The sequence below is a fragment of the Saccostrea echinata genome, unplaced genomic scaffold (assembly GCF_033153115.1).
Source record: "Saccostrea echinata isolate AGI-Se365-2 ecotype Australia unplaced genomic scaffold, CSIRO_AGI_Sech_v1 ptg000042l, whole genome shotgun sequence".
NCBI classification, from domain to species: Eukaryota; Metazoa; Mollusca; class Bivalvia; order Ostreida; family Ostreidae; genus Saccostrea; species Saccostrea echinata.
Window position 1 is genome coordinate 7032698 of NW_026889791.1, and position 15195 is coordinate 7047892.

Consider the following 15195-nt stretch of genomic DNA (forward strand, 5'->3'; position numbering starts at 1 on the left):
GATTCAACTTATTTACATGAAAGTATAATATTATGCATTATACAAGCATGTTTAGACATGTAAGAAACAAAACGATTGAATTAACTGGCCACTGGTGAAACCCAACAATGAACAGGTGATATTTAATGAACAGGTGATATTTACCAAAAAACCATGTCACATGAAACTGTTTTAAATTTTCTTTATAGTGTTGAAGTCAAAGAATTTTGCTCATGCAAGCTCATAAATGATTTGATCTTACATAGCCCTTTAATTTTGTCAATAACACAATAATATCTTAATTTTCCCTTTATCATGAAATTTCTAAATTTCGTATTTATCAAATTCACCATAATGGCTAAGAAGCCCAAAGTAATGGACTAATTATTACTTTTAATATTCATTACGATACTATTATCCATTATTTTCACTTTTCCTTTGTAAAGAGACACCCACCTGAACCCCAAGAGAAATGAGGATGACATATGCTATGTTTCTTAGTGAAAGCCAGTTGAGGAAGAATTCTTGTCTGGTTCCTGACACTAAATGAAAGAGCCATAGTGCATTTAAAAGGCATTTTCACCTACTCTAGTAGTGATTTCTTAAACATATTTTTTAACGAAACGTCTGACATGCAATCTTAGTTTATACATGTGAAAGAAATTACTCTTGCTATTCATGTGATGCCTTCTGTTATGTCAATAGAATAAATGTTTTTGTACAAAAGATGATACCACAAAGGGTCTTTTATAAGATACTTCCAAACTGAGATAAACAATTTTACTAAGATATTACCTGACCTGAATTTCATCTATTTTTCATAATTTTTAGGGAATATTAATTATTTGGATATTTTGGAATAATATTAATTTATATGCTTTGTATATTCATTTTTTTCTTATTTTCACATATGGTGATGTAGTCATATAAAGATAAAAAATTATACAGAAGAAATGTAATTACCCAATGAATTTTCCAAAAACTAATATATTTTGTACTAATTATTATAAGTGACTTATGCTTAAAATATGAAGTATGGTCATCACATACATTTTGAAGCTATATATGCATTTCAATAAACCCCCCCCCCCCCCCCCCCCTTTCCTAAAATATTAAAAGATCTGAAAAATTTTCATACGATGGTTTGCTGCTGAACCTTAAATATGCATAATCTGTTAAAATACTATAAAAACATTATGTAAAGATTGCTAAATACATTTTTCTGAAAATCTTGCAGTTGTTGCTCATTTTATATGTAGAGCAGAATGATTAAAGTACAATGTTCACAAAAAAAAACAACATGCATTTTATTTTTATTTTCCCATCTCCAAAACATTCATTCATTTCGTTTTTATATCAATATAAATTAGTGCTAATTGTAACGGGAACCGTTACAGATGTTCCCTAAACGGCTCCCCAATCCCTTATGATGCCCCATTCCCTACAAGCTTCAATAAATTAGACAATACTTTAGTAATATAGATGGACACTTTATTTTTAAGGGTATTTCATTGGAAACTACTCCGATATAGCCATATGGGTATTAGCCAATCAAATTTCAGCGCATGTGCTTGCACATATTTTCTACATTTTTCACATTAATTTTCTTATAGCGTCTCACAATACATACATTTGTAATAAATATTAAAGAATCTCATTGAAAAATAAGAGAGATGTAACCCTTTAAGTATTAGCCAATCAGAATTCAGCATACGCGCATAAATGGCCTTGCATTCAATTTTGATAGTAGCATAATGTGGGAGCTCTATGTGCCTATCCATGTCGTAAATTTCATTCTGTTTTGTTGAAAACCAAGGAAGTTATATAGATTTAAAGTTTCAACCAATCAGATTGCAGCACACCTACATGCGCGTGTTTTCAAGAAATTTCCTATATAACATGTTGTAGCACTTTATAATATATACTTATATTCTAAATTTCAAAGTATTTTGTCAAAAAACAAGGAAATTATTGAGATTTTTGTATCAGCCAATCAGAGAAGAGCGCACGTGCATGCGCGTGAGTTCACGCTAATTTGACCAGGTTATTTTGTCTAGACTACTAATATATCTTTATACTTTGAGTTTCAAAGCAATTCATCAAGAAATATAATAGATACGGCTTCATCAAGTATATCAGTCATCTCACTCATCGCACGCGCGCGCACGTGCATGCATGTGCGCGCAAAATGACCTTCGTTCCGAACACCTACACAACATGTCTATTAACCCTAAAATGGTTTCATGTCAATCGGATGAGTGGTTCTATGAGAACACTCCCGGACAAAAAAGTACCGGAGAAGAAAGTAGAAAAAAAGAATAATAACTAGAAACTCATTGCAAGCAATGAGAGGTCTTCCGTCCGATTTTGAAAATAAAAACGTAAATTCAAGCTGAAAAGGTGATATAAAAAAAAATCAGACACTCTGGAAATTTAACCCTGGTCGTCATCGTGAAAATCAAACTTTCTAACCATTAACCATTCACTTTTTTGCATCACTTCCTGTCACGACCGGAAGTAACGGCGATACAAAATTTTCTTGCGATTCAATTAAACTGATGACTGATTATCATTCCTGAAAGTTTTAGACTTCAGTCGTTTACTGTTGCCAAGCAATATTGTGAGAACAAATTCTAATTTTGAGGACAGGTAAACAAGCAACCGGAAGTGAATTTTATATAAAAAAAAATCTCTGACGTTTCTCTAGATATTTGCAGTATCTACAAAATACATAAAAACATTTCAAGTACTTTATCGATAAGTAATACTTATGAGATAGTTAAATATCGAAATAACGTAGTTTATCACCTAAAACCGGAAGTTGACGTTTTTGTTTCAGGTGGAATTTAACATATTTCAAAACAGCGGAAGAGTTGCAATAAAGTGATGCAAACTTTAATTTAAAAAAGAAAAGTTAATTTTTTTTTTATTTCTTTGATCATTTCCTGTGACAACCGGAAGTTACGACTGACGCGTTTAACCAAAATGGTTTCGCCTATTCCTCAAGGTCTGTTACTCATAAAAATTTGGTGTTTTCATCTTTTCCCTGTTTTTGAGATGTCGCTCACACAATTTATCATTTTGAGGACAGAAAAACATGCAACCGGAAGAGATTTTTTGAAAGATATTTGAGGTTACTCTAGACATTTGCAGTCTGAATAACATATTTAAAATTCATTTCAAATACATTAGCTATAAAGAATATTTATGGGAAAGTAAAATACTCAAATTATTTAGTTTTTCTCTGATAACCGGAAGTTGTCGTTTTTGTTTCCGGTGGAACCTACATCTTTCGAATTTGCGAAAAACATGCAATAAAGTGATGCAATTTTTAATTAGAAAAAGAAAAGTTGAAATTTTCGATATCTTTGATCACTTCCTGTGACGACCGGAAGTGACGACTGACGCTCTGAACCCAAATGGTTTTGGCTACATCTTAAGGTCTGTTGCTCATATAAGTCTGGTGTCTTAATCTCCTTCCGTTTCCGAGATCTTGCTTAGAGAACTTCTCACTCTGAGGACAGAAAAACACGCGACCGGAAGTGAATTTTACAAAGATATTTGACGTTACTATAGACATTTGCAGTCTGAATAACATATTTAAAATTTATTCCAAATACTTTATCTACAAAAGATATTAATGGGAAAGAAAAATACTCAAATTATGTAGTTTTTCTCTTATAACCGGAAGTTGACGTTTTTGTTTCCGGTGGAACCAACATATTTCAAAACTACAAAAGAGATGCAGTAATGTGATGTAAGTATTGATTTAAAAAAGGAAAGTTGAAATTGAACGATTTCTTTGATCACTTCCGGTGACGAACGGAAGTGCCGACGACGAACGAAAAGGTGCCCTCTCCAATCTAGAAATCATGTTCTATTATCTCTTACAAGTCTCCAGTTCATATCTTAAGCCATTTTTGAGAACACTCACGGACAGAATTTCATTTTAAAATCAGAAAATTGTCCATTACTTGGTCCTGGAACCGAATTTACCAAAAAACGGAATTTTATATAAAATTCATATAAAGACCTTTTATCCCTGAAAATTTCAAAGAAATTCATTGAATAGTTTTCGAGAAATCGCGTGCACAAAATTTTGTCTAAAAAAAAAAAGAATAACAATAATAAGAAACAATAGAATCACTATAAGGTCTTCCGTGGAGATGGAAGACCTTAATAATAATAAGAAACAAGAGTAAAAACAATATGTTCCCAAACTTCGTTTGGGGAACATAATAAATATATTCTAAACCAGTGCACTGAGGTCCAAGGGCCAAATTGTTAATGCTCTGAACACTCATCGATGTCTCTAACCTGGAAGGGGGGGGGGGTTTAGACACTTGAACACATTGAATAAACAGGGATTAATTCATAGAACTTGTACCTGCAATATAGAAATATACATCCTTTTATTTTATTTGACAAATTATAGTGATTTGCTATTTAATATTTACACTTGCAAAATTTTTTTCTTCAGATTTTTTTCCAAGTTAGAAAACAGTTCATTTTCTCACGAACTAGGTAAATGGATGAGCAAGGAACAATGTCCATTGTGACGTCATAATGCCACACTTGACGTCAAAACTATAGTGCAAACTGTTGTGTTTAAAAAATTTTCTTTGAATGGCTTTTATAAATTTTTGTCGCTTCATGCTTACGGGGTTAGTGAAATATGCCTACGTGAAGTGTCTTTGTTCATGTCCTTCATTTTTCAAATATATTCCCTGAGCATGATGAGTTGAAATGTTTTTTATGTATATGCTCAAAATGATTTTCCCTCTCTGGTATACCTCTGTAGTACCTCGATTGTCAGAGTTTCCTCTCTTCATTTAGAGAAAATTAATATTTCATCTGTCATTCTTACACATGTATTTTTTTGCTACATTTGTGAAAACTCGCAAAAAAAAAAAAAAAAAAAAAAAAAAAAAACTTTTCTTTTCTGTCAGAAGAAGTGTGTTGGGTTTAAATTTTTTACCAAATGGAACGTATAAAACATTTTACAACAAATGTTTACGCAATATATGCAACGATGATTCACTGTTTACATGGTCAATGTAAGTGTTAAAAATGCTAGAAAAGATCTTACAGAGGAAAACAATTTCCTCTGCAATATTTTTAAAAAATATATTCATGTCCAGCATGCAATTTTAAACTGGTCTATACAGGTATGTATCAAAATCGCATTCGTTCATCTGTTCATCCATGTCCATTACAATCACTGAGAAAATCACGCCGCCGCTTCTAGGAAATGAATATCTATACATAGATGTAGATCCTATAGTAAAGAAACAGATCTCGAATAAAATTCTAATATTTTAATTAGAGGACATAAAGATCCAGATATAAATTAATTTCTTAATGAAATACATTTCAATGTTCAGAATACACGACAAAAGCTAGACGTTTCAAAAGAAAAAAACAAGTGGAAAAAAAAAAAATCTGCGTCAACGCTTGCTATCACTCTGCAATGTCACATCTTTATCTTATTCTTTCTCTTTTCTAGAAATATTTTGTCATGGGCACAATCATATCACGCTTCTTATTCCAGATATGTTTACCGTAAATTTTCTTTTTTTTTTAACATCACATGAGTCGATCAAGCTCCAGACAGCTCAGTATTACGTTACGCTACAACTCCATATCATCGCTTTATTATTCGTAGGGAAAGCAGTCCCGGAGAATTGACACTGTATGGAGTTTGATGAGTCGATCACATGACGCCTTGCAATCGCGTCCTCAATAAATGCAAAGGTTATCGTGGTTATGGCAATTTAATAATTCTCTTTTATGATAAAAAAATTCTAAACTCAATTTAGAGGGTGATACAACGTTATTTATGAACAGTATGCAATTCCAGTATACGATACAGACAATATATAATTCATTGAGGAAGAAAATATTGTTTACATTCAATGATCAGTTTTTTTTAGATGGATTTACAAGCAATATTGAAACTCTTGAAGAAAAAAAGGAATTGAAAGATATTAGAAAAGAAAAAAATGACTGGTGTATATATAAAGTTAAGGACAAGATTGATAGATAAGGCAAAAAACCTACACAGTACTTTGTTTTGATAAGTATTGTTTTAGAAAGATTCATATTAAGGTTGTACATGTATATTCAAAGAAGGAATTCATACTGGGATCATTTGAAAAACAGGACAAAATTGTTATTCCAAATAAAATGTTTTATCTATACCATGATATGTAGTAGCACAAAACTCTCCTTTAGTGGATCTTCCATCAAAGGTATGTATGACAAAAACAGGAATATTGCTCATAAGAATAATAACCAAGTAAAATTTGATAAAATCTGGGAGTACAGGAAGAATCTGTGTATATCATTTCCTCTCTCTTCTTCTCTACATTCTCTCTCCATCTTTCTCCCTCTCTCTTAAAAAACTTACAGAAGACATACATGTTTTATTGAACTTATGTATCATAAACTGCGAATAAAAACTGGTTTTGTTTTGTTCAATTAGACATGCTACTTCAAGGAATGAAATAGAGACCTTAATTAATTTATTATTTTTCAATTTAATCATTTCTATCTATCTGCTACATATAATATGTGTTAAAATGCCTGACAATTTTACTCTTTGTTTAGTTTTTGACTGCTATAATCCCATGTATATTTGATTTTTGGGTGCTGTGGTTAAAGGCTGTGTTTCCTCTTGGAACTGTCTTGCTTTCCTTTCCTTGTGAACTTTGTACACAATCAGAGCCAAAATAATAAAAGCCACTGAAACAATGAAATATCTATTTCTTAAATAAAGAAAACAATAAGTAAATATTTTCAACAATTATTGAAAGAACAAACAACTTTTATTAAATCATTTAAAAAAGATAAACATGGTTAAGATTTAACTTGATAGAAAATATTAGTTTTAAAGAATATGGTCATGTTGAAAATTCTAGAACATTATTTTTGGTCTGTCCGTTGGTCCATCTGTCTGTTTGTCCACAAAAACTTTAACCTTGCCCGTAACTTTTGTATTGTTGGTGCTAAGACTTTCATATTTCATGTATTTTCCTTGTGACAAGACCTTTCTTTGGGTACCAACGTATTTGACCTCTTGACATTGGCCTTAAAGTTTAACCTACTTTTTCAAAAATTTACCAAACTTTAACCTTGACCAAAACTTTCAAATGGTTAGAACTAGAGCTTTTATAATTCACAAGTGTATTCCATGTGTCCAGACCTTTCTTGTGACAAGACCTTTCTGCCAACATTTTTTTATGTTGACCTTGGAGTTTGACCTGCATTTGAAAAAAAAAATTAACCTTGTTATAACTTCTGAATGGCTGCTCCCTTTCATATTTCACTTATGCATTTCTTTTGACAAGACCTTTCCTTTGGGACCATTATTTTTGACATTGACCTTGGAGTATAACAAACTTTTGGAAAATTTTTATTCTTGGCCATAATTTCTTGATGGTTGGTACTAGGGAAATTAAATTTCACATGTGTATTCCTTGTGTTAAGACCTTTCTTTGGGTATCAACATATTTGACCTCTTGACTTGACCTTGGAGTTTGACCTACATTTGAAAAACTTAAACCTTAGCCTTGAGCTGCCATATAGGGGCATCAGTATTGCATAATATTGCATTAGTATGGTGTTGCCACTCTCAAAAAGATTTTTCCTGTATGTATATATACTTCCTTGAAAACTCTGATCCTATTAAAGCCTCAACATATCCAAGAGGGTCCTGATCTGGACAAACTTGAATAAACTACATGAGGATGCTTCCATATTAATATGACTTATCATAACTTTGCTGTTTTTGAGATTTTAAAAATGTTTCATGTATACATTCCTTTGAAAAACATCTGTAAAACTTTGATCAACTATTGTGGCCCCACCTTACCTTACCTTACCATGATTTGATTGATTGATTGATTGGTTGTATGTTGATTTACGTCCCATATGAGAATTTTTTTACTCGTATAGAGACGTCACCGTATGCTGGTGAAGTGCTTCAAATTTAGACCTATACTCAATACTCAGGGCCATTGAGCAGTAAGGATTTTTTATCGTGCCAAAGCCTTCTGTGACATGGGACCTCGGTTTTTAAGGTTTCATCCGAAAGACCTGTGACGTTCACTTCTAGTGCCGGGTGCTTGGCGAAGGAACAGTCACTACCAATGTTTACATCTTGGGTTTGATGCGGCGTGGTGAACGAAAATCGAACCGGGCCTCCCAATCAGGAAGCAAGCGCATTACTACTAGGCTACTGTGACCGATTTGAACAAACTTGTAGTTACACCTCCTGAGAATGCTTCCCTATCAATATAACTAGACATAACTTTGCTGCTTTTGAGAAGAGATTTGTTCCTACTTTTCCTGTGTAAATCTTTGATTGCCTACTTTGGCCCAATGCTACTCCTGGGGGTCATTATATCTTCACCTGCTTGCATATAAATATGACAAAACATAGCTTTGCTGTTCTTGAAAAGAATATTTTAAGAGTTTTTCCCTATATATATATTTCTATATAGGAATATATACTTTGATCACCTTTGTTGCTCTACAATACCCCTTGGAGCCTTAATTTGAACAAACTAAAAACTACACTACCTTAGTTTGCTTCCAGATAACTACTATGACTAATAATTGTTCTCTGTTCTTCAGATATTTTACTATGCAAACTTTGATATTTTTATTTGCCCCCTCCCCCTACCCGAGGGATCATGATTTGAACAAATATGAATCTACACTACCTGAGGATGCTTCCATATTAATATTACTATTATTACTAATATTTCTATGTAAAAATTTAATCACCTATTGGGTGATTTAACCACCATATCCCCAGGGGTCATCATTTGAACAAACTTGAATCGACACTACCTGAGCTAAGGATGCTTTCATATTTGTAGATTAATCATGGCTCAATTTGCTTTTTTTGAGATTTTAAAAGATTTTTTCCCCAAGTTAAACTTCCATTACTTGTTGTGGCCCAACTCTACCCTGAGGGTCATGATTTGAAATAAAATCTAGTCTCTCTATGTAATGAAGTATGCATTAATTTCATCTTTTCTAGCCTGATGGTTGATCTTGAGAAGAAATATAAGAGATGCCATTAAATTTGCATGAATTATCCCCCCATTGAAAGAGGACAGGCCCTTTATTGGAACAAACTTAAAATCCCTTCACATAAGAATGCTTTGTGGGAAGTTGGTTGAAATTGGCCCAGGCAGTGGTTTTTTAGAAGTAAATACATACAAGTTTAGTCTGAGAAGTACATACATACAAGATTAGTCTACTCTCCTGACTCAGGATGAAAAATTGGGTCATTAGGTAGGTGGAAATTTTTTTTACAGAAATTTTCAACATCAATCTGAATATTCAAAATCTATTTTCCGGAATGAATAAAAAAATTGTTCACTGGAGGTAAAAAAAAAAGTTTTGAGTCGGCCATTTTTAGCCAGTCAGTCTGGAGAGGGCAAACAAACATTTTTAAAGATGGCCTAAATTTCAACTTATTTAGCCCAGTGGTTCTTGAGAATAAAGTTGTTAAAAGATGCCACTAGATTTTCTTTTATTCTTAATTATCTCCCCTAGAATGAGGGCATGGCCCTTCATTTGAAGAAATATGAATCCCCTTCACCCAAGGATCAATTGTGGCAAGTTTGGTTGAAATTGGCCCAATGGTTCTGGAAGAAGTCGTTATTGTGAAAAGTTTACAGACAGACGGGCACACAGCTGGACAGACAGATAGACGGACGACAAAAAATTTGATCAGAAAAACTTACTTGAGCTTTCAGCTCAGGTGAGCTAAAAATGGAAATTTATTTCTCTTAAATATGTGAGCACAGTTCTGTTATTAATTAATTATTTATTTACTTGTTTGGACATTTAAATATCTAATGTTTAATCATGGATACATATTTATATATCAGGTATGTCTAAAACAACTTTAAAAAGATAAAAAAAAAATTTCTATGATGGTGTACGTATTATCAATTTTTTCTAGTATATGTCATTGTCACATTTTACTTGATCAATTTCAAATACTGACATTCATATTTCAAATTTTCAGAATTTGATAAATAAAGATATAAATAAAAACAATTCCACTAATAATTATGTCTAAATTATTTTTGACAGGCAGGCCAATGGGAAAAAGGTGTACAATCTGTGTGTACGCATTTACATACAGTAATAATTCCTATGACCAGAATTCAGATTTCAAAATTACTTACCAACAGAGACCCCTATAATCAGAGCAATGAGTTCCTCAGTTGCCTTGCATTTTTGCGTCTGAACATCAGCAGAAAAAAATGGAATGTCACATGATTCTGGGGAAGAGCTTCCTGCTGGACAAATGGCTGACTGAGGGCAGACCCTTGGGGATTCCCATGTTGACTGTGAATGATAATCATAAGTTTCTTGATTGTTTATAGTTGGGCATCTACATTGTTAGAACATTTGTTATAAAATGGACTGTACTTGTGGCATTATAATTTAATTAGCACTATATATATATATATATATATATATATATATATATATATATATATATATATATATATATATATATATATATATATATATATATATATATATATATATATATAAGGTGAAGTATCATCTTATTCTTTTTCATCCATTGTATAAAATGTTCTACCTTCTCCTAGCTTGTGGATGCTAATACTCAAAATTAAATGATTCAACCATGAAATGCAAATTAGAATGCATCAGTGAACATGTGTAATTTAACATGTGTAATTTAAAATTTAGTCATAAATACTGCTTGAATAGTATTAATCAAGTAACCCTGATGTCTTAATGTCTAGTGACGTGCAGAATATGAATATCATGATAAATTTCAAAACTATAACTCTTGCTCTACTGACTTAAACTTAAAATAAGGAGAACCGCATCATCTGCATTGTCTTGAAACTTACTGAAATCGGACCAAAACTGTAAGCGTACTAGCATTTTGAAAGAATTTTATAGAATTTTCTAGTTTTAGTACAACCTCTTACTTCAAAATAATTTCTTACAGTTTAATTTTCACGACATATTTGAATTAAACAGTGCAAATTATACGTCAATATTCAATTTAAAAACTGCTCTAAAAATTGTAAAGAAACAAAATTTATGGGGGACTATTTCTTGTGATGAAAGGATATTTAGAAGAAGATTCTTCAGATCCACACTATTGTTTCAAGATGGGTTAAAATCTTGGAACTTTAGCCCTACATATTTTTAATCAGAGAATATTTTCCATTATAATATGCTAGGAATATTAAATTAGTATTTTGTAAATAAATTTTACACATCCACTCAACAGACTTGGCCAAAAAATGAAATCAAGTCAAGATAAACATTTACCCCCCCCCCCCCCCCCCCATGAAAATGAAGATTTCACATAAGTATAAACTCTTCTGAACAAGTAGTTCTTGAGAAGATATTGAAAAATTTTTTCCTACATATTCATATGTAAAACTTTGGTCATCTATTGCAGCCCCACCCTTCCGCCGGTGATCATGGTCTGAATAAAATTAAATCTACACTTCACACAAGTTTCAACTTTTCTGGCACAGTGGTTCTTCAGAAGTTTTTAAAAGATGCCACTAAATTTTCATTATTAATTCTTAATTATCTTCCCTTGAAGGAGGGCATGGCCCTTCATTTGAACAAATTTGAATCCCCTTTATCCAAGGATACTTTGTGCCATGTTTTGGTTGAAGTTGGCCCAGTTGTTCTTGAGAAGAAGTCGAAATTGTGAAAAGTTTACAACAACAACGGTGACGACAACGGACAAATTTCAATCAGAAAAGCTCACTTGAGCCTTTGGCCTGGAGCCCCTTTTTCTTGACTTCAAATGAAAGGTCTTGATTTAAAAGACTTTTTGTTCAGCAACTATTTAGAGGTTTCCTTTCGTTTTTGAGCTAAATAGAAAAGAAATATTTAGGGGCCTTCAAGTCCTTAACAGGGCGATTCTCAAAAGATTGAAAGGTTGCATATTATTTAGAACATTATTCTGAGCATGTTTTGTTCAACATTGCTTATCAAAATATTATCCCCTTTTTGAGATACACTGTATAAAGTGTCAAAAAGTTAGCATTCTGGTCCCTTATGGTCCCTAATTACGTAAAATACATTTGTATGATGTAAATTTTATAATATATATTTGCAGATTGTATGATGAACATTTATGGGGAATATATTGATCATTCAAGAGTTAAAGATTAAAGTTTTTTGGCCCCTCTGAGTTTGTAATCGTGGGGCCAATTCCTTTTTCTTGTCTCAACTGAAAGGTCTTGTAATTTTGAAGATTTTTTGTCAGCAACTATTTAGAAGTTTCTTTTTGGTTTTTTTCGAGCTTCATAGAAAAGAACTAGATGTGTCGTTAACGCCATGAATGCCCCCACAAGCAGCCAAAATTTCAAATGCAATATTTAGTATTGAATTTGTATTCAAACTTCACCCGCATTTTCTGGTAAAATACCTGCATATGCAACTTCAACTTTTTACATTCATCCCTACAAAAGTTAGAGAGCAGAAACTGAAAATTTCTTATTTTTTTCTAAGTTCAAGAAGAGGGATATAGCTCTGTCAAAAATCATCAGAACATAACCAAATTCGAACTTGACCTGTATTTTCAAGTAAAATACCTGCACATGCAATTTCAATCTTATACATACATCCCTATAAATGTTAGAGAGCGGAAACTGAAAATTTCTTATTTTTTCTAAGTTTAAGAGGGATAACTCTGTCAAAAATCGTCGAACCATTACCAAATTCGAACTTGACCTGCGTATTCCTATCATGTATCCATATGTCAAATTTGAGTTGAATGTGTGCAACTGTTGCAGAGATAATGAACGGAAAGTGATGACGGAATGACATAAGGACGGAATGACAGAACAGGGTAATGCTATATGCCCCGACCATTTCATAGTGGGGACAAAAATATGAAGGGGTCAGCCCTTCAAGTCCTTAACGGGACCATTTTCAAAAGATTAAAAGGTTGCATATTATTTAAAACATTATTCTGAGCATCTTTTGTTCAATATTGCTTATCAAAATATTTTCCCTTTTTCTACAGATAAAGTGTTAAAAAATTTTGCATTCTGGTCCTTTATGACCCTTAATTACGTATCATTTGATAAAAAAAATTATATTATATGGTTGCAGATTGTAACAAAATATTGATCGTTAAAGAGTTATAGATTAAAGAATTTTGAAGAAAAAACCCCAAAAAAAACAACAACAAAGGAATATAAATAGCCATGGTTTCTTTTGATCTTTTTTTTAAAGATATAATCTTAAACTCTAGTGATTTTGAACACTTTTCGTTCAAGAATTATTCAAAAATTCTTTTCGTTTCCGGATATATGCAAAATAAATATTATGGAGCCAGCCCTTCAAGTCCTTATTTGGGAACGTTTTGCAAAATCTGAAAGACTGCATATTGTTAGGAACATTATATAGAACGTCTTTTGTCTTCTGTTCAATATTGCTTATCAAAATATTCCCCCTTTTCAAGATATACTGTGCCAAAGATTTGGCAATCTGGCCCATAATTACCCCTTATTGCGTAACATATAATGCCAACATTATGTTATATAGTTAAATAAGAGGCCCACGGGCCTTGAATCGCTCTTCTGATAAACTGTACAAACTATCACTTCTATTTGAAGCCTCTAAGTATCCTATATATTTAGATAAAGCCTCAAAATTCCAAAGGTAGGTCATCATGACCTACATTTTAGATGAAACACTCTGAGAACCCAAGATGATTCTAAGCCAATTAGAACCTGAGAGTAGGTCATGGTGACCAACTTATCACTTGTCATTCTCTGAGGACCCAAGATGCATCAACTAAGTTTGATGAATCTAAGCCAATTAATACCTAAAATATTTTCAAAACTATAACCATAAAATTTCAAAAGTAGGTCACAGTGACCTACTTTTTAGATGACATACTTAGAGGACCAAAGATTCATCAACTGACAAAGTTTGATGATTCTAAGCCAATTAGTCCCTGATATATTTAAATAAAGCCATAAATTTCAAAAATAGGTCACAGTGACCTCCTTTTCAGTCGACTAACTCTGCGGACCCAAGATGCAACCTGACAAAGTTTGGTGACTCTAAGCCAATAAGTACCTGAAATACTTAATTAAAGCCATAAATTTAAATTGTTCAAAATATGCCTCTGATTCATTTTGAAAAAGAATGGCTGCAATATTTTTAAACAAGAGGCCCATGGGCCACATCGCTCACCTGAGCACACTGGCTAGACTAAGGCACAAATCAGTTCAGTAATAAACAGGGGGGGGGGGGGCTTGAATTTTAAACTACCTGATGATGCTTTCATGTCAATTTAACAAATGAATTTTTTCCCATTTATTCCTTTGTAAAAATTTGATCCCCCATTGTAGCTCCTCCCTATCTCAGGGGTCATCATTTGAACAAACTTGAATCTTCATTACCCGAGGATGCTTCCATATCAATAAGACTAACATAGCTTTTCTGTTCTTGAGAAGAATTTTTTTTCTCTATATGTTCTTATGTAAAACTTTCGATCCCCCATTGGGCCCCACCCTACCCCCGGGGGTCATCATTTGAACAAACTTGAATCTACACTAGCTGAGGATGCTTCCATATAAATTTGACTCATCATGGCTTTACTGTTCTTGAAAAGAAGATCTTTCCTATATATTTCTATGTCAAACTTTGATCCTTCATTGTGGCCCCGCCCTACCCCCGGGAGCCATGATTTGAACAAAATTGAATCTACACTTCCTGAGGATGCTTCCATATAAATATGACTCTTCATGGCTTTACTGTTCTTGAAAAGAAGATTTTTAAAGATTTTTCCTATATATTTCTAATTAAATTTGGATCCTCCATTTTGGCCCCGCCCTAACCCCGGGGGTCATGATTTGAACAAACTTGAATCTACACTACCTGAGGATGCTTCCGTATAAATATGACTCTTCATGGCTTTACTGTTCTTGAGAAGAAGATTTTTAAAGATTTTTCCTATATATTTCTAAGTAAAATTTGGATCCTCCATTGTGGCCCCACCCTACCCCCGGGGGTCATGATTTGAACAAACTTGAATCTACACTACCTGAGGATGCTTCCATATAAATATGACTCTTCATGGCTTTACTGTTCTTGAGAAGATTTTTAAAGATTTTTCCTATATATTTCTATGTAAAATTTGGATCCTCCATTGTGGCCCCG

General features: G+C 32.8%; 1 protein-coding gene across 1 annotated transcript in view; it reads right to left on the reverse strand.

The window, feature by feature from the left end:
* Positions 1–6498: 6498 nt before the first annotated feature.
* LOC133200994 (laminin subunit gamma-3-like) overlaps positions 6499–15195 on the reverse strand; it is a 159231-nt gene continuing 150534 nt past the window's right edge. The window contains exons 9-10 of the mRNA XM_061336800.1: positions 10191–10353; positions 6499–6723 (exon numbers count right to left, since the gene is read on the reverse strand). Of these exons, the coding sequence (XP_061192784.1) occupies positions 6599–6723; positions 10191–10353 (288 nt within the window). The 3' untranslated portion in view covers positions 6499–6598. The remainder of the gene's footprint in view (positions 6724–10190; positions 10354–15195) is intronic.